Genomic DNA, 24,050 nt, shown 5'->3' with positions numbered 1-24,050 from the left:
AAAAAAAACAAACAAAACTTTAATTTCTCACTTGTTCAGTAATTATAGTAACATATTCTTATGTTTCAGCTGTTAAAGACATATCTAAGTGATTTCTTCTGTTTTTGGGGAAGTATCACATGATCCATATAAAGTCACATGATCACAGAAATAATTGGTAAAGTCACATGACTGTTGCCCTTAAAGTTGGAATTTTCTTTTTAGACACGTTCCTCTTTTTATTCACATCAGTCATCACTTTTGACTTGGTGGTGATTTCATACCGAGTCCCAGTTGCACTTTATCTATAGAGAATAAATCACATCATCATAATCATTTCAGACGAAGAGGTAAAAATATTTTCTTCCAGCTTTATGTGCAACGACGTGTACTTGATAACTGAAACAACCAGAAACAAAGCCATTCTTTTAATCTCAATCAGCAGAAGAAAAATGTCTTTATGCTGACAAAACATCCTAAAAATATATACAAGACTGAACATGAACTACTCTAATGACTACACCAGAGAAATTACACAAAGGAGAAAAATCCAGTTTCTAATAAAATGAAGTGGTGTTTTGTTGTTTTTGGTTTTTTTTTCTTCTTTGCAAACTGTAGATTTTACCTGTATCTTTAATTAATTTCATCCTCATTGTGGACTTGCTTTACTGTGAAAAGTCTCCAAACTAGAGCGGACTGATTTCCATTGCTAATTACCTGTTTGTTTGCGTACTCGGTATTTTCCTGTTGACTCTGCTGAGCTTTTGATGTGGTGATGAACACGTACCGGCGTCTATTCGGAGGAGGTGGAAACACGCGGATTCTGACGGACAAAGTCGATCATTAGAGTTTCTTTCTGCTTCCACTCCTCACCTGCCGCGTTGTTGTTTACATCCTCAGTTTCCTTGTTTACCTGCGTATAAATCCCAAGCATAAGCCTGACTGGGAATCACAGTTATCTAGGCCGCGTTATTCATGTAACATTAGCTACACGAATATGTTCCACGTATATTATCCTATCCGTGCCAGTGCCCTTTACACGTGTGTTTGGATGCACATGGAGGTGTTAAAGCCTCGTCTGCACCTTTACCGTCCTTAATGGAGCGCAGAACATCTGACACATAAATTTCTGATGCTGTCATTTTTATCAACTGTTAAAAATATCTATCATGTGGAGGACAGGACCTTGGAGCTGTCCGTGGTTAATGTGACACGGCGGAGTGTTTTACTGAGACGACCGGCCACTTGCGGGGAACCTGGGAAAGCACTTATTGAACAGGCAACGCTCTTCCTCAAGGGGGATGGTATAAATGTAACCGCTCCTAAATAATTCAATAAATGAATAAATGAAATGAAGCCAGATGACTGCTTCGTTTACCCCGGGAAAGGTAGTACATCCAGCTCAGTCGAACACTTTGAGTTTCAGAACAGCAACTGGTTGACGGCGAAGGAAACCGAGAGTGTATACTTTGATGTCTGAGCTTCCGAAAGGGGCGTGGGAATATTCTCAACAGGCGGCGCACGTGGAGCTGTTCCACCGGGAATATCACTAGGTTGCTTAATTGAACCTTTCTATTTATGATAGCGGCCTCACCTCTCTGGATTCACAGAACAGCAGCACAGGAAGCAAATGGTTTCCCAAAGGGGACAACAGAAAGAAGGAGGGATTCATTACACGGTGCAATCATCAAGAAATACCCTGCTCCTGAGTGCCTATTGTATTATTCAGCGATGTAAAACCTAGGGGGTTTACGAGGGCATTACACTAAGATTACAGGAAAAAAAAAAAAACAGTGTGCCCGTGTGGTGGGGGGAGGCAAGGAAGATTAAAAAAAAAAAACTTTGATGCAGATTTGTCAGATCTCACACAGCTGTGTCCATCCACGAAGGAAAATATAAAGAAATAAAGGGAACGGTTCGTATTTAGGTCACTGAGCACCTGCACAGTTTAAGAGCTAATAAGCCGCATTGAGAAGCAAAAAAAATAAATAAATAACACGAATGAAATAGAAAAATAGCAGAGACAAGGCCGTGACCTTAGAGCCTCAGATCCAAGGAGACGAGATCAGAGGCAGGATGAGTATGACACGACCAGGGAAGGATGTGTCAGTCGGACTGGAGGAGAGATGGGAAACACCGCTCTCATAACACGCACTCAGCACTTCCTGAGCTTCCAGCAGATACGTTACGGGTCGGTCCAGCTGTTTCTGCTGCTGTTGCCTCAGAAAAAATAAAAACCATGCAGCCTATGCTGCAGTTGTTTAATGGATTGCTCAAATATTTACGAGCCTATTGGATTTCTAATGAACCAGGGAGTCCAATAAATCCACCTCAAAGTTGCAACTATGTGTTGGTTCACTTTTTTTTTCTGTTTCCTATATGTACAGTATTGTGCAAAAGTCTTCAGTTTTTAGGCTTTAGTTGTTCCTGCAGAGTTGAAATGATCATTTGTATTTATTTCTTATTCTCTTTATTTTAGATGCAGTATGCAATGGTGCCAGGCACAACAAACCCCGCCCCTTGCACATATTGTAACTTTTTTTGGTATTGATCAACTCTTTCATCTATATTCAATATTTGTTAAATATAATAATTATATATGTGCCAAGTTTGAACTAAATTAAAACAAAATGGATGTTTTTATAGACATTTGAAATTCCGACCACTATAAGTAAATTCAAAAACTAGCAATCCCTTAGATACTTTGCAGGATGATCTCTAAAATTAATCTCTATATCTCTGCAATGTCTTAAGTAAATTGGGTTAAAATTGTTGTTTTTATAGTGATTTGAAATTTTGTCCATTGTAAGTAAATGGGGGGAAAAAAGATTTTCAACATTCATAGAAAATTTGGACTTTTACCGACTTTTCCCAAAATGTAATGACATCTATTCTGGGTCACTGGCAATCTATAAACCCAATTTGATATGAATTCAACCAATAGTTTTGCTGCTAGAGTGTTAACAAACAAACAAAGAAACAGACAAACAAACTGAACCAAGAACAATACCCCTTGCGTCCCCTTTGGGCAGCGGGGTAAATATGTGCACAGCCTTAAAAGACACACAAAAAATGTAACTAAATGGGTTTTATAGGTTAAAGTCACTATTTAGTTTGACCTCTGACCCCATGACAAGAATCAGCACAAATAATAAGAAACATCTGACATGTGTTGAGTAAAACTGGGTATAAAACATCAGAAAATTAATGTAATAAATCTCATATTGTCTGAACAAAAAGGTAAAGACATGTTAAGTGCAAAGGGAGGTCACACTAAATACTACTACTTTGGTTCATAGAAGCTGTTTATTCCTTGAAACTTTAGTTTTTACTTCTGAACATACTTCACATATATCCAGGTTGGAGTGAAACACAGAGACTGACAAATGCATGTGTGTGGTCGTAAGAACTTTACTAAAACAACAAATGAAAACGGCGGCTTTAGACTTTTGCACAGTACTTTATTGTTTCAATCAAAAGTTTTCATAAACAGCCAAAATGCACTCTGACTCCTAAGGTTAAAGCTTCAGTAGGTAATATGTTTTGCGTTAGTGGGTCATAACAACCTTTCAACACAGTATAATTTAAGTGGAGAGAGGTGGGGATGGAAAGACATCTTTTCTTAAAGTTTTTATTAAGAATAAATGTACATGTACAAGGGAGTTTTTCATCGCATGACATAAACTAAAATAAAGGAATAAACATAACTCTAAGCATAGAAAATGCATAAAATAAATCAAGTACTATGTACAAAAGAGTGGGGTGCGCCCTAAAATATAAAAATTCAATTATTTGTGCAATGCTGTCACTACTAAGATGTGGATGTGACTTCAGATGTGAATCAGATGCGAGTCAGATTCTTTAAAACCTAATTTTGAACAGTTTCAGTGAAGGGATTTGACTTGAATTTGCCATTTCTCCCGCACATCACCTTCTCCATAAAACTGCGAACACCTCCATGTTAACTTCTCTACGACACGGTGCTTCGGTTAGCATCTCTGTTACTGTACTTTTCTTCATGTGGGTCAGTTCATGAACCCTATATTAGCCACATTAAAAACATAACATGCGCAGCCAAACAAAAAAAAAAGATCAGAGCAATAAATCCGAGTTGAGAACTAAGGCTTGGACTGTGAACTTACCCTAAGTCACCTAATCTGCACTAATTCTCCGTGATTTAAGGAGGACAACAGGGACCGGGAGGGCTAACTGCATTAGCTTGTTCACACCAGACATGAAACTGAATGCTGCATTTAATTGAAAGTCACAAAGCTAAATTAATCACTCGAAATAATTTACTGTCAACTTTAGCTTCTATTTCAACACAGGGCATTCTGGTATTCTGGACTCTTTGCATACTTGGCCTAGATAGAGTCGGTATTTGGTGACACAGTACATGCAGTTCATCTGAAACCCAAACCCAGAAGTTAGCGCTGACATGTCGATCAAACACCAGCTTTTGTCACGAGCCATGAAAGTAAAATTTCTACAAGTCAAAACTTTTCATTGTTGAAGAGCAGGTTTTTTTGCCATTGAGTAAACACGGATTGAGACACATTCCAACCTTTCAGTGACTTTACATAAAAAGGCGGCCTACATTTGTACAGCTGCAGCGTAAGAAGCTCAGAAGCAGCAGAAGTTGAAAAATCATTTCTTCTCTGCGCGTAGCCTTTAATTCTGCCAGAAATGTGTGTGCTTTTTCACAGCGAAGAGGCAGGAAATGGTAACAGGCTTTGACAGGAACCGGCGCTGTTTTGATTGTCACGTTTCTGAAGAAAAGTGCAGATCGCATCCATCCTACACAATTCGGAGAAAAAAAACTTTTCTGGCTGCCATAGTTAGTTAGTTAGGGACGCCTCTATTTGACTGAACCTGGTCCACATGGGACTCAAGTTTCAGTGGCTCAGTCAGATGCAATTTTAACACTTGCAAAAGCTTTGTTGTCGTCTGTTATAATGTTGAAATATTTCCATACGAGTAGATTCAGATGTGATAATACAAAGTTCCTGATGGCTATGGGGATTTTTTTGCCCTTCACACAGAGGTCAGAGGTCAGGGTCGGCTACAGAGCAGTACCCTGGAGCTGGACTCGCTTCAAGACTGGTTTAGCTGCATCAGTGTTGATAATAGATACAAACGTACATCCGTTGTCATGCAACCATCATGTTTGATGTGGTGTCATAAATACTGCATGGATTTCATGTCAAATATAGTGTACATGGCTGCACAAGAGATGCTCAGTACTAAAACCTGAACCTTCAAGAACAAACCGCCTGAATAAATAAGACAATCCTCCAAATGTTAGATCTACTACTGACCTACTTCTAACCTCTGTGCAGCTTAATTACCGACAACACCAGCTAAAAACAAGCTGTCGTCTTGTCAGGATCTCCTGAAGGACCGTGGGCTAATCAGCTTACGCTGTCTGTCTGCTGTAGCAGGTGACCTAACACGCTGCTGTGCATCCACATGACAGTTGGTGGAGGTCGGGCTATCCCTGTTGGAGCTCTTCTCATTGAATGAGAGGCTCACAACACTTCTGGTAATTAGTAGGAAGATACATCTACAAATGCACATTAAGTAGTCATGATATCCTCCAACATGACATAAGCACTGAAAATAGACTGTGGACTGCAAAACACTGCACTTACATGTTGAGACTGTTTTGCAGAGGTTTTTATTCAGCTTCATGGAAGTTGTACTTTTGCGGAGCTGCTACTTGTACTACATCCTCTTGAGACCCAGCAATCCATTTTTGTCCTCTGTAGGGCCAAACAGTTTCACAGCTTTTTCTTGAAAAAAAAACCCCAACAAAAAAAAAACAAAACACTGTCTACTGCAAAGGCCGTTTGATAAATAAATAAATGTATCTGAAAAAGCTGTTGCAGTCTGCAGTTTCTAATCAAGACAATTATTTAATGTAAAAAAGCCAAAACTTTTACTGTCCTGGGTTTCAGGAGGATATGTGATGTACAGTGGTGGGAAAAAAGTGTTTTTGGACACCCCATGCATTTGTGATTTCCTGCATGAAGAATCACCTTAAGTCATAGAACTCTGCCCAGTGTTGTTCCATTCTCTAAACCTACATGCTCCCTTCATGCTCCATTCTGTTCCACCAACGTCAAAACTGGATGTTTCAGGAATAATACCCCTTGAAAGACATCCAGGACATGACATGTTGAAACCGTCCAGAATTTAGTTTTATTTTTTTCTTGTTAACAACAAACCAAAAACAAAATCATGTGCATTTGTTTGTATGTCTGATGCAGCCACACTTTTTGAAACACAAAAATGATTAATCTGCAAATATTTCATGATAATTTCTGAGATCATGCAAAATTTTAAGTGTCTGAAAACTTTTTTACCAGACCAGTAAAATGTATTCAGAAGGTTAAAGATAACTAGTTATCGTCATAAAACAGTACTGGAACTGTTTATTTGGTTAATCAAGTGTTTTTAACTCTGGATTAAAGTGTAAAGCTCTGAAAAAGTCTGACTTTTATTAAAACCTTCTCAACATTTTGAACTGAAGTAGCTCAGGGCATGAAGAGTGATTTCTTTGCAAAAGAAAACCACCAAAAAAAACAATGTCAGGGCACACTCTGCCAATTGAACGGCGCCGGTCTAGATGTAGAGATACAGTTGCTCCTCAGATTAGTCTAGACGGCTTTGCTGACCCACATTGTCACAGTATCTGCCAAATTAAGCTTTCCAGAATCCCAAAAAAGCAAAGAAATATAAACAAATCTTATTCCATGTGTTATCTTTTTACCAAACAGGGTGTATTCAGATGTGACCCCTTTGACATCACCAACATCTTCATCAGTATCCATCATAAAGACTGTGGGGTTTTTTTGTTTTTTTGTTTAATTCTTACAGCATCAGCCTGGTAATGAGTGAACCTAATCTGTTTTCTCTACAGGTTTGTGGAACGCTAAGACTAAATGTCAGCTCACAAATCGACTTTATGAGAGGAACAGACAACCTCTGTGTCTTCTCCTTCATTTTAGGTGTTGCCTCTGAGTCTTATAATGGAGAAAACTTGCACATTTATTGGCTTTTAATGCTGAAACATGTTAAAAAAAAGTATTTCTGTGTCTGATTCTGAAAGATTGCAGTGGCAGCTCTGACATAACTTACATACAAAGAAATTACTGACCATGGGAGAGATGAAAATATTAGAGCACAAGACAATGAATGGGTGACATGACATATTTATTAGTTTCATCCAGCTGTTTTTACGCAAGTGAATGGAAATTATTACCAAAATTATGCAAAATAATCACCGTAAGGCAATTATGCAATATCTTCAATTGTGTTAAATATTTATTCTCAGTATCTGTCACGTTTTACAACTTCATATTACAGTTTTCTCTACAATTTTAAGGTTTAGATGCTGCACTTTTGGACACCACTGAAGAAGAAATAATCAATTTGAAAGCAGTCAGAATGAACTAAACTGACATTTCCCATATGTACTAGATTCAGTATATTCCTTTTATAAGCATATCATATCATTTCTTTACAGCTTTTACAAAAATATGGACATAACAATGATGGAAATTATGTGTTTCTATTGAAAAGTGTTGATTTTCTTGCCTTAAAACCTCCAACTAAAATGACTTTTCCCACATGTACTAAATTCAGTATATTCCCAGTATAAGTATATTATATAATTTCTTTATTATCTGCATCAGCTTTTACAAAAATATGGCAATAATAATAATGACTTTAGACGCTGTTGAAAACAGAGCTATCTGCTACTTCCTTGGGGTTCATAAGTTTGTTCCAGTTTTGGCAGTGTAGGGAGACATGGGCTGGGCTCCTGGTTCAATTCAAAGAAAATGTGAAATTGTTGTATTATGGAATGGAATTATTAATATGCCGGATAATTGAATAACCAAAAAAGTATTTTGCTGGAGGAGGACAAGGTCCCCTTGGGCGGCAGAGGTCAGAGCTGTCTTTGCAGAAGCACAACTTCAATATATATTCCACAACAGCCTTTCATGTAGCATTAACAAGATCAGAGCTAACCTAATGTCTGATTTTGATGAAAAATGGGTGAATGGGATCCTGGTTAAACTGAAGCTGCGGACATACATTCAACTGAAAAACACATATAAAACAGTTTTATGTCAGCGCAAATTTGACCAGGAATCAAAGGTCCCTAATTGCTCAGTTGCGTACAGGAATCCTTCCCTTGGCCTTAGAAACTGGGAGATTTACCCAAATCCCAAAAGAAAATAGACTTTGTGGACTGTGTGATTTGAGGGAAGTGGAAAATGAATCCCATTTTTCTTTTGTATTGTCCTCTATATGATGAACTGAGAGCCTCTTTGTTTAATGAGCTGTTTATCTGAAATCCTCATATGTTCTAGAGCACTGATGATGACAAGATGAAATGGTTGTTTAGTTCAAATGTATATAAATTAGCATTATTTGTTAGTAAAGCCTGGAAAAAGTGGCAGATGTGTTTGTTTAGATAGGTTGGTACATTGTCTTTTTTATATCTATTGTGCCGTTTGTCAGGTATTTTGTCTTTGGTTTATATTTTTGGTGTCTTATAAGCCCATGTAAGCAGGACACAATAATAAAAATTCATTCATTCATTTATTCATATGTGTTTCTATTGAAAAGTGTTGATTTTCTTGCAGAAGTTTTTCACAAAATAGATTGAAAAAAACCACTGTATCACACACAGAGCACCGACGCCCTCCGTAAAAGATCTAATACGTACATAACACTGTGACACGGACCCGGTTTCTGATTCCGACGGCTTACATGTCGTGTGATACTCAAAGCCATGTGTGAGCAGCGTCTACGTTCCGAAAAATCCAGGACAGCAACGTGTGAGATAGAAGCGTATAAATCAGATTAGGATTATTCAGATAGAGTTGTTGTTATTCCATACAGTCTGTGAATGCATCTTAGGGCCATAGCATTAATTTGCGTCTGTGCAGAGTGTTCATGAGCGTGTCTCTTACTCTAGTTAACATTCATGTGGAAGTGACTTTGTGTTGTGGACCATGGGCTGTCAGGATGATTCAGCAGTGCCCCCTCCCAAGGCCCTATCCCTCCACCACATACCAACACAGATCTTTCCGGGGTGCTTTTGCAGCATTAGTCCCACATGGGAAACAGAGAGAGGGAGAGAGAGGAGAGGGCTGGGCAGGCGGTTGAACTACTGGCATGGTGAGCTTGCCCTGAAAAGGGCACATGCCTCCCTGCGCAATTATCCACTGTGCATAGAAACAGCACCCCCACCCTTAACACATACACACACACAATGGTTTGACCAACAACTAAAAATGGAAGATACATGATTATAGAACAAGGCCAAAGAGCAAAGAGCTACATCATCTGTCTAATGCAAAACGACATGACATTGATGGATTCTGATGTTCAAATGACATTTTCTTTAATTGTGGAATTGTGAATTAGCGATGAGTTACAAACATCCCCAAGGAGGGTGTTAAAACAAGCGCAGCACATGAGTGGACGTCAGCTGGTTTGGTGCATTATAGCATGAGATCATCACTGTTTCAGGAAATATCATGCTCTCATGTTGCATGACCTCCTGTCTTTTTGTTTTCCAGGCTACTTTAGCGTGTTAGCAGTGGTACTGAGAACAAACAATGACTCCCCATGGACCGATGAGTTTGACAGTAAGTGCTGATAAATGAATACCGTCCTTTGCATGACTTTAAACCAGCCGTTCCACATCCATCTTGAATTAATTTCCTGCTATCGTCTTACTTCCTGTTTTTCCATCCTGCAGAAATTGAATTATCATGTTTGATTGAGTCCATTTCCACGACCAATCCCAGAATTGAGTGGAAGAAGATAAAAAACGAGGGGCCGAGCTATGTGTTCTTCGACAAGAAAGTGTCAGGTAAAGTAATTCCACACACAGAAAGTTTGAGAGTACGGGGTTGATGAATTTATTAACATTATCGTTGGAAATGTGTTTGTTCCATCAGGTGATTTGGAGAACAGGGCGATGATCAGAGAACCCGCCACATTAGTGATAACCAACGCAACGAGATCGGATACGGCGAAATACCGCTGCGAGGTCACCGCCCCCGATGACCAGAAGTCCTTCGATGAGATTGTGATTGACCTTGTTGTAAGAGGTGAGTTGAATTAACCGTCAACGGTCACAGAGATGATGTTTCTATGAAAGAAGATTACAGATTAACTTTATGTAATGATGTCTGCTTTACATTTGGACACATACCACTGCCTTGATTTAGTTGGAATGAAATTATACCTTCACTCTTACTCATAAAGTTGGAATTAAATGGTTTTACCTCTTGTCATGAAATGATTGTGATAATGTGATTTATTCTTGAAAGATAAAGTGTAACTAGGACTCAGTATGTAATCATTGCACCTGATCAGATGTCATTACTAATGTGTATAAATAGGAGTAAAAAGGGGAGTGTGTCTGAAAACTAAATTATTCCAACTGTATGGGCAACTGTGTGCATTCAAGGATCATGTCCTGTTTTAATGTTCCTGAAAAGGCAGGGGGAGGTTCAGAAAATTTAGGATTTTCCCCCATAACCTGTAGTTTGCATCCTGGGTCCTGTAGGTTTTTACATTTAGACAAAATAGAGCGAAAGTCCCATTACCCCTGTTAACCTGGAAAAAAAAAATATGAACGACTGTCAATGGCAAGAGACAAGTAATTTTTTGATCCTGTCTTTTCATCTCATTTTATTTCATTTCATTTCATTTTATTCATTAAGATCCCCATTAGCAACTGAAAAATCAGTGGCTATTTTTCCAGGGGTCTCCTCTACATTACTTTACAATTTTAATTATTTACATTAATCTTACACCATTCACGCCCACACACACACACACACACACACACACAAGCGGAATATTCCATTTACACATATGATGTGATGATATAATTTCACAAGTCAAGAAACTCACAGTTTGTCACGATAGTAAAGAACGCATTAGTTTAGTGTGAAACAGCTCAGTGGACTGCATCTGTTGTCACGTATGACACACGTCACTAACACCAAAACTGTTATTATTTTGGCTTGTTTTTCAAGAGGGAGGTGAAAAAGTATTAAAGAGGTGTTGAAGCTACAGAGACATCTGGAGACTCTGAACAGATCAGTCTTTATATTTACATATTATCACAGTCTGATACTTCAACAGTTTTCCAACAAGCTATAACTTTATTGACTTGTAAAATTATCTTTTACGTTGACAAACATCATATGTGTAAATGACTGAATAATACAAACAGGATCCAAAAATTATTTGTCTCTCACATGTAATTTCTGTCATGTGTAAGGTAATATTGTGTAATATTAAAAAAATTATATATTTATCCTAATGGGCACTTCACCTTTCTATAAAAGCTATTCATTTAAGGTCAGGGCAACATTTTAAGACATGCTATATAGCAGTGATTCTCAAACGTTTTACAATGGAGTACTCTTTTAAATATATATTTTTAGTCAAGTACCCCCAACTCTCACTTCAGCTATTTTGATTGAAAAAATTTGGCAATATTTGTTCCTGTCCCAAAGGGGTCTGTTTTTATTTTCAAAACTTTGTAAACAAATATCATGTATTTAACTTGAATCTATTAAAAATAACAAATCTTTTTAAGCAAATTTTGTGCAAAATATAAACTGAAAAGTGCTCTCTTTCATTGCAAAGAAAAATAAATTAAATGGTCATGAATGAATAAATGAACCTTTCAACAAAAAATAATCGCAACAAAAAATAAAAACCAGTGAGGTCCATGGAGACATGCCATAATTAATAAAGGCATTTTAAAATTATAAGGGAGTGCCTTGGTTTTTGTATTTTTTGTACATTGACAGTCCCTTCACCAAAGAGCACCTCTTTCACTATTTTTCATTACTGCCTGGAGGTCCATGAAGCGTTCCTCTTTACTGTTTGTTCAACAAAAAATAATTACTTAATTACTCAAAAAAACTCACCTCGAATAATATAAAATAGAAATGTTCTTAAAATGTTGCCAAAGCTTAAACAAGATGACAGACAATAATAATAACATAAAAATATTGAAATGAAAGAAGATTTAGGAGTGTCAATTTTATTTTATGAATGTATTTATTGTTTTTTATATTTCAACATTAATTCTCATTTTTTATTTTGTAATCAGGACATGAGGACTTATTTAATGTATTTTCCCCAAAAAATTTCAAGTACCCCCTGGGCTTCTTCCAAGTACCCCTAGGGGTACATGTACCTCACTTTGGGAACCCCTGCTATATGATATCTTTGCAGAATTTCTGTATTAAACTCTAATTCAAAATGCTGTCAGATCCTAAACCATAACCATAAGAAGTTTAATCATCACCAGCAGACTTCATAAATCAAGCTGTGATGGTGGAAAAAAACTAAAATAAAACAACTAAACAGCCTACATTGTATGGCAATAGTAGAGTAGAGTAGAGTAGAGTAGAGTAGAGTAGAGTAGAGTAGAGTAGAGTAGAGTAGAGTAGTTTGATATTTTTGCCACCTGGAAATTCTGTTAATTCATTTTGACTTATTTTGTTCAAATAAAACAAAACATCTTTGTATTGGCAGTTTACCTACATATGAACTTATTGTTTAAGAGTTAGTTTTGACTGACTGGTGTTATGTTAGAGTCAAATATATGACGCTACATGGTAGGAGTTCATCTTCACACAAAAGGTTGAAAATCAAAAAACAAGCCATCATTGTGCCCTCAGAAAAGAGCCCTTCAGTGATCCGGTGTTTGGATGCTGTAAGATGAAACCGTGTTGTAGGTCGCTCCAACCCTTTGGCATACATACGAGGATGCGTTGTGACCAGACCTGCCCAGCTGCAAAGGCGTGTTCTGGGCTATAAGAGGAAAGCTCTGAAACTGCATCTGCTCTGAATTGCCGTTCTAAAGAAAGCAAGCGCCGCGTGTTTTGGTGGCGGTTTTTGGCACGGACCAAAAATCATGTACCCATCCGGTACTGTCAGTTCAATAAACCAGAACGGTCAGAGTGACATTGTGTTTTTAACCCATAAAGACCCAAACAGCCACTGGCGTCCAAAAGCAACCACTGATTTAAAATGTTTAATAGCTGTTGATCCACTAATCCTATTAATACATGTAAATAATTGGTGTTAAATGCAGTTTTGTGGTCATCAGATATGACCCATTTGGACATTCAGAGGCTCTGTAGTGAACATGGAAACACCGTCATCTTCTACAACATTGATTCACCAGTAAAACTCATGGAGTTTGATCAATGACAGTGGATGGAGACACTTGGTTTATGTTCAGTTAATGATATATTTGACAGAAAAAGTCACTTTTTTCTTAAGTTTTCTCTGTTTCAATGTAATAACCTTTGAATTTGCTCTGACCTTTAATGAACATCTACATGAGCAGTGAATTAAATAAAGGAACATTCATGATTTACACTGAAAAAACTCAAAGTAAAGAGGATGATATTCTAATAAAAGGTGATAAATCACTTAGGAAAAGGTTAGATATCGAGAAAAATTAATTTGGGAACTGCTACAAAAGTACCACTGAGTCTTTATAGGTTAAAGCGTCATGGTCAATCATAAGCCCAGCAGCATGGTGACAGAGTGGTTTCCTGTTGATGTTTATCGAACACAAACGGTCAAGAGTAAAACTGCCCGTGAAGCCTCGGAGCGCTGACTGTGATCATATGTTTTGTGTCACCACAGTGAAGCCGGTAGTGCCAAAATGCAGCGTCCCAAAATCGGTGCCTTTTGGGAAGTCGGCGGAGCTGAGCTGTGTGGAGGACGAGGGTTTCCCCAAGTCTCAGTACCAGTGGTTCAAGAACAGGGAGGAGATCCCCGACGACCCCAAGACCAGCCTCAAGTTCTTCAACTCTTCGTACACGCTCAGCGCAGAAACAGGAACTCTGGTTAGTATCTGTGTGCATGTGTTTGGACAAGGACATGCATGGGCGGCAAGGGCGGGGCGGCGGGTGGGGGTGGGGGTGGGGGGGTAGACAGTGGCCTGACGCCCAGGGGTGGGGGCAGATATTTTGGGGAGACAGTTGATGGCGCGAGAGGGCTTGAGCCACGAGGGGAATCTGCTGTCCTCGTTTGCACATTCCTCAATTCCTCGCTCGCTTTCCAGCTCCGGCCCGATGCGCTCAGCGACTCGCCCTCGAACGCTCCGCCGCCGACCTCCACAGTGTTCTCTAAGACGGCGCTCCACGGCATCTGTCTTCACGTGAAACTCTAGCGCCCAATGGAGCAAACACGTTCATGTTTATAGTTGGAGCTGTAAACATAAGAACTGGAGGATGTTCTTTCTACTCAACTTATCTCCTCAGGTTATTTTTAGACTCTCCACTCAAAACATAGTTATCACTCCGCTCTGCTACTCCCACGTGGGGAGATGATGCCCACAAACCAATGTCGAGTGGAATTTGTGAGATTGTCCAGCGGTTTAGATGTGAATATTTGGGAAGGAAACAGCTCCCACTTCCTCAGACCTGGAGAAAGACACAGTTTTCCTTTTTATTTATTTTCTGTGCAGTTATTATGAACACATTCCTAGGAGAACAAACTATAAAAGGAGTCTGAATGTCATTGCGGGGAGTGGTAGACCACCCACGGTTAATGTGAGTTTAAAAGGGTTTCCATAATACTTCACCGCAGTCGCCTTTTCGATATCGCCTGATAGCCTGAAAGCTCCACACGGACTCGACCTTTACGCAGCATATATATCCATTTATATGTTTCACTACATCTTATCTCAGTGGAAGAGCGGGATGTCCAAGTACTGAACTGACATAGTTGTACTTCACTCAGGGTTTGTATGGGTGCTTGAAATCCTTGAAAATGCTTGAATTTCAGCGTTGTGCTTTCAAGGTCTGAAAAGCGCTTTATAGGGCACTCATAGAAATACTCTGAAATTCAAATTTTCAACCTTAGTGTGTTATTGGAGGAAATAACAAGACTTAATTTGTGATTTTTTTAATTTTGTATTTTTTTACGTAGAAAATCAAGGTCAATGAAGTTACCATATTTAGTCCCTTACCTGTAAGTGGCAAAAAAATAAAAAAATCCAAGAAGTATATATAAAAAAATACAAGAAAAACACATGTAAGGTGAAAAGAACGTGTATTTTAGAACATTAGACCAACATAAGTGCTGACCCAGACCCCTGTCCACATCCACATTCTCCCTTTGAACATCATTCCTTACATTAGTACCATTACTTCATGGTACCTAACAAAGCAGGTACACTCACTGTTCATGCAGAGGTGGACCTTACAGACCCTGTAGACCACATTAAACCTGAGATGGTTGACTCACTGTTCTCACTGGAACTGTTGCTGTCACTGTCTTATAATGTGTGCGGAAATGACCAAAAATAGTCACTTGCCCGATAAAGGGTTAAGTGCTTGAAAGTGCTTGCAATTCTAACTCTGTGATGTTATTTATGAATTTATTTTTAATATTAACTCTGCCGAGTTAGATGGCAAGTGATACATTTTGAAAAATAAAACTTTGTCAAAAAAGAAAAACCATATTAAGCCAGAAATTGTAGGGTTTTTTGTACTTTTTACTGCACTGTATTCGTCTTTAGTTCTTCAGATTTGTTATCCTGTCAGTAAAAACCATGTATCTCCAGATGCATTTGCTATTATGATATTCATGTGCTTCTTTAGTGGTTAACAAAATTCTCCTCCTTCTTAATCTAATCTGTGATGATTTTACAGCATATGATGCCTTGTTGAAGATTAAACTACTGTTTATAAAATGTAAATTAAATAATCAGTGCCAGTTGGATGTTTTATCAACTACACTAGTATTTAAAAAAAATACTTTGAGAATAAAATTCATGAAATTTTACCAAATTTCATCACTAATAAACAAAAGTTAGATCTAAACTACTGGTTGGCTGTAGTTTTCTTGGTACAGTATTGGGATAAATGTGAAACTGCAAAACATAAATCTACTATAAACCTAGAGTATGTAAATAACACTAACACACACTAACACACACTTCATATCTTGAAAACATGAGCCACACAGCACGTTGGTCATTTGTTTTTCATTTTATCTTATCAAAGAATGTAAGATTTAACATGTTATCTCTGAAGCAGATCATTTGAAGTAAATTGCAGACCAGTGTTATCAGTATCAGCTGAGGTTGGTGCCAATAGTTAATATCAGGCTTGTTGGTTTGAGGGAAAATAATCAATAGCTCAAAAGATTAAAAAAAAAAAATTCTCCAGATCACAGTTTCATGTTCATTCTGACATTTATTGTTAAGTTGTTTTGATCATGAAATTCCATGATACAGATTTATTTCTGTATTCATTAGTTTGATTTTGTTTTAATAGAGTTAAAGTAGTACATTTCAGCAGGAGTTGGATCATATGTAGTAGTAGTTTTATTTCGAGCACATAGAATCATCAGATAACAAAGACTCATACAACATGGTCAAAAAATAAATAAATAAATACATATTTTTCTGCACTTGAAAAGGAGTGGGAAGAAGTATAACTTATTGACTCCCACCCCCTTTTTACAAACTAATAATCAAACTAGATTCACTTCCTTTGCTTTGTTAACACACATTTTCCTCTGTATATTTTTACAATAACACAAAACATCCATACAAACCATTCATACGTCATGTGATTTTTCATATTATTCACTACAAGTCAATCTCTAATATAAAGTAGCTAAAATCAGCTCATTCTTAAACTTTAAATTTTCCCTGTTGGTGTTTTACTGTGATATCTGGTGTTTATGATTAATTCTACTGCACAATGAACACTTTAAGCTCATTTTACTGATAGCTTTAGCTGTATTAGAGTATTTTCACAGTGTGGGGTTAATACTTTTACTGAAATAAAGGCTCAGAAAATGACTTTAACCTGTGTTCGTAATGACTGAAGGGCCACTGGTCATGATTTTATCCAAAAAAGACTGTAGTTCAGTCTATTTGCACTGTTTATTATTGGGGAAGATAGTAAAATAGAAATTACAGGAAACATCTGTATTTTCGGGGGAATGACTAATAATGTGTGTAATTTCCTTTTTGCAGAAATTCATCGCGGTTAGAAAAGAGGATGCAGGTGAATATTACTGCAGAGCCAGGAACGACGCAGGATACGCTGAGTGTCCACCGCAGAAGATGGAAGTCTGTAAGTGAATCACACATTACAGGGAATGTTATATTAATACCATCACCACTCATCAGTACAACAGAAGACTGTAGATACCATGATGAAGACTATTTAGACACACATCACCTTTCTGTTCTTCTAATTTAATAATGATTTGGACAATTAAGACTTAAGGACAATTAATATGTAATAAAATACCTGAAGGTTGCAGTGTTTTAGACGTTTATTTTAGTGTTTTTTGTGTTGTTTGCCATTAACTGAGGGCTCGTTGTTCCAACAATAAACTTTTTTTTAATCTTATCAAAAAGGCTCAGAACTGCAAAAATTCTTAAATAAATAAATAATAACATATATGCTGTAGAAACTCCTCACTGTCCTGATTTTAGGTTTTGTGATGCTGCTCCTCATGTTGTTCATTTCACATTACTTTCACTTTCACATAAATGACCGGTCGATGCCTTTATTTGTTGCACTAAACCTTTTTTTTTTTTTTTTTATCAAGGTCTTTTTTATTTTAAATTTTAAAATGTACAAGAACCGTACAACTTGAACATGAAACTGTTGTATCCAGTTCCTATCCAACTGCCCTCCTACCCACCCCACCCCAAGAACTAGACCTTCATTAAATTTATATACAGCCAGACGTAATATATTTACGTACAAAAATATATAAACCCCCTTCAAACAAGTACAAAAGCTTTTACGTGAAAATAAAATGTGGCTTCTTTGCTTTCTAATATTCATATAAAGGTCTCATGATATAAACAGCAGCTTGAAAAATATAGCTATAGGGTGAAGTCAAGGGAAGGTTAACTCTGGTCAAAAAATAATAATTACAATAATCTACACCAAACTTATATTTTTGGCTAGATAATTACTTATATTTTCAGGAAAATGTATTTTGAAACGAAAAAAAATTTGAGGAGTTTTATGAGTGTGAATGTTTGGAAAGTGACAAAATTTTCTGCCGTCATTCTGGGTTCATTTTATAAACTCTCGTAAATAAACAAAATTTATTCCAAATACATTGATATTTGACTATTATATTATTTATGTCATATTCTAAGTACACACTGTTTAAAATTAATAAATGTATATATCTATGCAAAATACATTTGAATATAATGTTAATATTATTTGTATGTTGTAAATATTGTATACAAATGTATATGATATTGATCATTGAAATAAAAAATGTTTAATTTGATATTTACTTTTGTTGTCCATCTGTGACGCTGCCATTTGTCAAAACTCTTATTATTTAGGTATGATACAATATTTTTTTCTTCTAACTAATTATTAGGTTGTAAACTAGAGGGTTTAAGGTAAACACTGAATAGATTTTAGGATGAAAATGTCACAGGAACTTCATTTTTGAGAGCTTTAATTCTTGCAAAAAATAGATGTTAATTTTTTTGTCCATCTGTGATGCAGTAGTTTTTGATATCTTTTATTTAAAAATATTTGAAACCAAATTTTGCCCTTTGAGTATGCATTTAGACCTTTCCAATTTTGTGTAATATATGTCTTAAATTTGTCTGGTTCAAAAGTTATGAATCAAAAAGTAATGGGCTGTCCATCGATGACACCCTTGACCTCGCCCTACATATGATAGAGATGCACAAATATATCGGCCAGACATCAGTATCAACATATTAGATGTCTGTTCACCAGTGGCAGTATCAGATATTTACCCTTCGTGTTATAAAGGTTTTTCAAAAATTCATTTTAATCTATGTTCATTCATAGATCATGATGTGACGAAAAGACTGAAAACTGTAAAATACCAAGTCTTATATAATTATAATGAAGATTTATTTGTTAAATTTGTATAAATAATAACGAACACAAAAAAAAAAAAAAAACAGAAATTGGCTAAAATATAATTTTAAATATCAAGAGTTTTGCAATCTGCATTCCTAATATGTGGGGGACAAAAATCCCCCTCATGCATAAAGATGTGTATTTGCACTGAAGATAAAACTAACAATGAGAAACCTTGTGTTCTTTTCAGATCTTCAGCTAAAAAAAAGCAAAATGCATGATAAAATTAACTAAGTGACCTCTAAATACACTTATAAATCAGTACAGCTTTATTTAACTGTCACTGACAGACAAAGCCCTGCTCAACAACACTCATCTGGACTAAACCGTTCATTGTACGTCTTCATCGACTCCACAGATGACATTGATCTTCTGGGGATCATACTGGGAGTACTGGTGGTGGTGGTCGTGCTCTTGTGTATAACAGTGGGAATCTGCTGTGCGTACAAGCGAGGATACTTCTCCAGCCAAAAACAGGCGGGGAACAAGTAAGACAACACCACATACTTGAATTTTTACAGTTTTCACGGCTCTATTTTTACCTGTACTGATGTATGACCCCTAAAACTGTGGTTTGCCTTTTGTCTTTTAGTTATAAAGTTCCAACTAAAGGAGACGGGGTGGACTACGTCAGGACAGATGATGAGGTTTGTACAGGACTGACTCCATATGCAAATCATAAATTAACCATCGAAAAATCAATCAGTTAAAGCACAGGTGTTAAACATATGGCCCGTGCACCAAAACCAGCCCGTCAAAGGGTCCAGTCCAGCCCATGGTATGAATTTGTGAAATGCAAAAATTACACTGAACAATTTAACAGACAATGGTTTTAAAATCATAAAATCATAGTAGCGTATAAATAGGTACAACTCCAATTTTTTCTCTTTGTTTTATTATAAAAAAGGAAATTTCCATAAAAAAAAAAAAAAAAAGTTTTACATTTACAAACTATCCTTTCACACAAAATGTAAATTATCTGAACAAATATGAACAACTTGAAATGTCTTAATAGAGGAAAGTGTAATTTTTTTTTTTTTTTTTTTTTTTTATTCAGAACAGTCTCACAAGATAGTACACAGGACATCAATGGTACAAAGTACACTGTTTTCTTTTTTTTCTTTTTTTTTTTAAGAAAAAAGGGTATCAATAATGCTCACTGAAAGGAAGAAAAAGAAAGAGAAAAAAAGAGTAACATAAATGAAGTAAATAAGTGAGTAAAAAATGGATAATAATAATGATATTAACAAGTTTGTACATATAGCCAGATAGGAAATAAGAAAAAGACAATTATGCGTTAATACATATATACATGTATACACACAAAGTAGTATTTATAATCATAATGCAAAGGAAAAAGAAAAAAAGGAGCCGAATCGTGCACATGTACATTTATTATTTGGATATTCAAGTATAAAAGGTAACCATGAACATGAGAGTAGCACAGAAAAAAAATAAATAAAAACTTGAGGGAAGAGAATTAGTACCATCTTCTATGTTCAGTCAAAGTCAGATCTGCTTAAAGTTGTATATTTAATCCAAGGCGCAAGTGTCATTTTAACAATATTCTGCCTGTTACGATATGCTTTTGTGTATTTGTAGATCCACTGTGATCTTTAAGTTGTATTGCACATGTGTAAATGATAAACCGAGGCGTAATATTGTCAAAATTGCACTTATTTTTCTCAAGAAATTTCAGGTTGTTCATGTTATCCACATTTTAAAGGAAATTTTGTAGATGTAAACACTCTCATAATGTAATTTAACTTTTTTCACTAGTACTGTGTTACTGATCCGGCCCACTTCAGATCATACTGGGCTGAATGTGACCCCTGAATTTGAGTTTGAATTTGAATAATGAGTTTGACCCCCGAGTTGAAGGGAAATACATGCATTTCAATGAAAACACAGGTGTAATATGTACGACTGTTGTTTGTTGTTTGCAGGGCGATTTCCGACACAAGTCCTCGTTTGTGATCTGAAAAGGGAGAGGACGGCGAGGGGCGACGTGCTGAGTGAAAGACATGACATGTGCGACTGCACTCCACGCTGTCTGACCACGGAGCTGCCACAGTTCATGCTCTGAGCACTCGGCATGGCTGAAATCCAACTATTCAAGTTTGCCAAAGGTGACAAGATTTCACAGGACGACGACATGCACCAACAACACAAATAGGGACTGAGATCCATCTGTTGATGATTTTTTTTTTTTTGCTAAATTATGGAGTCCTTTCTTTACAGTTATTGCATGGTTTTAAATGGTTTTAACACTAATGAAGTCAGGTAGAAAAGGTGGAGTCAACCTATCATGACACGTTTCTACTGTAAACATTTTCCTTCAGACCTTTTGCCATTTGTATAACATTTCTTTTCTACTGTTGAAATTTGTCAGACTATTTTTGATGGAATATATTTTAAAATGCCTATAGATAAAGGTTTACTTTTTTAAATATTTGTAAAATACTAACATGTGTTTTTCTTCTTCTTTTTTTTTTTTTTTATTTGGTTGTGGATAAAAACGTGTAACACTTTAACCACTTTGCGGCGTCGAAGCTGCGAGCATTTACACCTTTGCAAAGGAAAGAAAGAAGGGGTTCGACAAATGAAAAATGACTTGTATTAGCATATCAAGATCTGGTTCTTGATCGGCGGTCTTACATATTTAATTTCTCCGGTGGGATTACCCGGTTTATGTCGTGAGAGACTTCCATGTTAATGTTTGTAGATAGTCTTAGTAAGAGGCTTTGAAGAGTGCCAGTCAAATGCTGTGAAACACTGTACACAATCAGTGCTGCGTTTTCTTGATTTTAAGTGTCCTTCTATGCTTGCTGTTAATCTTGTATATATTGAATTTACTGTCCAGGATAGAGTTTTGCTGTCATACGTACGTTCAGTATTACACTATATTAATAATATTAATACAGGGTTTGTCAGTTAACCCTCCAGATCTGAACTAGTTGGAACGTAAAAAATAAGGTACTCGCTTCTGAGCTTCTACAATTCCTGTATGTAAAACTTTTAGTAGCTCGAGCCTCTTTGTGAATTTTTTAAAAAAATTAGAAAACAGAGCTTTCTGTTTAACGCTCACATCTTTTTTTTTTTTTTTTTTTTTTTAAACTACTGAATCTCCATTTTTAAGCAATGGTGTAATTATTAATTAACAGCTACCGACCATACAGACTCCAAGTCAAATAGGCCACAGTTCCGGTTGATTCGAGAATGTTTACAAACCCATTTTACTAACGCTTGTACTAATAAGAGTAGATTTCATTGCTGACTAATTTTCGTTCAGGCTGAAGCTCATATTGTTCTGATTCCTCCAGACGAAGAGAGAAATGAGCTCACGCTTCAGTGAAGAGTCAAATGCAGCTGTGTTTTCGAGGGGTCTGGAGGGTTAACAGTTGTTCTGATTGTATATAGACTTTTTTTTTTTTCCTTTTAAGATTATGTAAAGTAGTGAAAAATGTAAGATTTCCTATTTGAGGCAATATGAAACTCTTTCCATTTGTAAGACTGAATAGAAAAGGTGACATTTTGAGATCGTTCATAACACCTGAGCAAGAGTAAGGTTATTATTGAAACACCTAAAACGCATCAGAATTGCTCATGTTTGGGTCTTATGAATGTTTATCTGTGTGTTAAAATGTTGCCGTATATCAGCCGTGGTAGAGACGATCAGCCTGACATTTGCACATAGGAAGTTGTGGACACCGCTCGGTCTTTTTACAAACTTTAACATCACAGAACCGGGAGCGGCATATCCAAAAAGAAAAGATACAAGTCACGCAGCACCAGATAGAATACATTCACCCTCTTCATTTGCCCAAATTTCATTCCTCTTAAGTGCCTTTTGCCTTTAAAGTAGATGAGTTTCTCCACGGCCATACGCTCTGTCCCACTTTGCTGATGGAAGCTTCGTACGTTGCATCCATTTACCCACGAGCACGGCGTTTGAGAGGAATGACCTCACCGCAAAAGCTTCCACTTCCCTTCTTTACATATCTGCAAATTTGTAAATAGATTCTGTTTTGGATTTTTTTTTTTTTTTCTTCATTGATTTGCATATGTAGACATGTTGAAGTAGAAATAGAAATATATTAGTGCCTAAATATAGTGGGAATTATTTTTGGTAAAGACACATAGCACTATTAGGCAAAAGAAAAAGAAGAAAAAAAAAAGGTGTACACGCTTCATGAGCTCTGGTTTATAACAGACTCTGAGGTTTGTAAAGGGAGGGAGGGGTTGATTGTGAAACCCACCGCTTGCTCGGCTACTTTTAGAAATCGACAAAATGTTCTGACAAGGGAGTCGGAAGCGTTTTATAAACCAGAGTTTGTGCAGTGTTGACCGCCGCCATCTTTTTTAACAACATCCATGTGCAGTAGCTACATGTAGGTGTACATTTACTCCACCGTTCTGTCTGTCATGTGGTGAGATGTTGCAAGGCAGCGGCGATCGGAGCTTCACATCCCTGTGTTTGTGTTTTCTGCATCAGGAGGCCTGGATGAGCTGAGATACAGTACCCTGTAGAAGTCTAATTCCACCTTTATTATTGTTGTTTTTGCAGAGTTGAAATGAACATACATATTTATTTCTCATTCTTTTTTAAAATATGAGCACAGCCTTAAAAGACACAAAAAACTGAACTAAATGGGTTGTAAAAGTGAACCTCTTACAGCCTATATTTCATCTACAATTATATAACAAATGGTGGCAGGCGCAACAAACCCCGCCCCTCACACATATTGTAGCTTATTTATGCATCGATCCAGCTGATGTGTGTGCTGATGTCATCATATCAGTTGCTTCAACATATGTGCCAAGTTTGAAGTAAAATGAAACAAAATTGATGTTTTTTATACACATTTGAAATTTTGCTCATTATAAGTAAATGGGAGAAGAAAAAAGATTTTAAAAATTCCTAAAAATTTTTACCTTTGACCTACTTTTCCCAAAATGTAATGATGTCTATTCTGCATCACTGGCAATCTATAAACCAAATTTGGTGTGAATTTATACAATATTTTTGCTGCTACAGACATTTGAAATTTCACTCATTATAAGTAAATGGAGAAAAAAAAGATTTTAAAAATTCATTAA

General features: G+C 36.7%; 1 protein-coding gene across 1 annotated transcript in view; it reads left to right on the top strand.

Annotated features, from left to right (window-relative positions):
- The window catches only part of jam3b (junctional adhesion molecule 3b), a 71,903-nt gene extending 48,775 nt beyond the window's left edge, over positions 1 to 23,128 (top strand). The window contains exons 3-10 of the mRNA XM_030153513.1: positions 9,576 to 9,644; positions 9,758 to 9,871; positions 9,960 to 10,112; positions 13,693 to 13,895; positions 17,045 to 17,144; positions 19,309 to 19,438; positions 19,543 to 19,597; positions 20,897 to 23,128. Of these exons, the coding sequence (XP_030009373.1) occupies positions 9,576 to 9,644; positions 9,758 to 9,871; positions 9,960 to 10,112; positions 13,693 to 13,895; positions 17,045 to 17,144; positions 19,309 to 19,438; positions 19,543 to 19,597; positions 20,897 to 20,932 (860 nt within the window). The 3' untranslated portion in view covers positions 20,933 to 23,128. The remainder of the gene's footprint in view (positions 1 to 9,575; positions 9,645 to 9,757; positions 9,872 to 9,959; positions 10,113 to 13,692; positions 13,896 to 17,044; positions 17,145 to 19,308; positions 19,439 to 19,542; positions 19,598 to 20,896) is intronic.
- The last annotated feature ends 922 nt before the right edge of the window (positions 23,129 to 24,050 follow it).

Source organism: Sphaeramia orbicularis, chromosome 14, assembly GCF_902148855.1.
Source record: "Sphaeramia orbicularis chromosome 14, fSphaOr1.1, whole genome shotgun sequence".
Classification (NCBI taxonomy): domain Eukaryota; kingdom Metazoa; phylum Chordata; class Actinopteri; order Kurtiformes; family Apogonidae; genus Sphaeramia; species Sphaeramia orbicularis.
The sequence above is the reverse complement of the archived record's forward strand: the minus strand, read 5'-3'. Positions and strand labels throughout refer to the sequence as shown.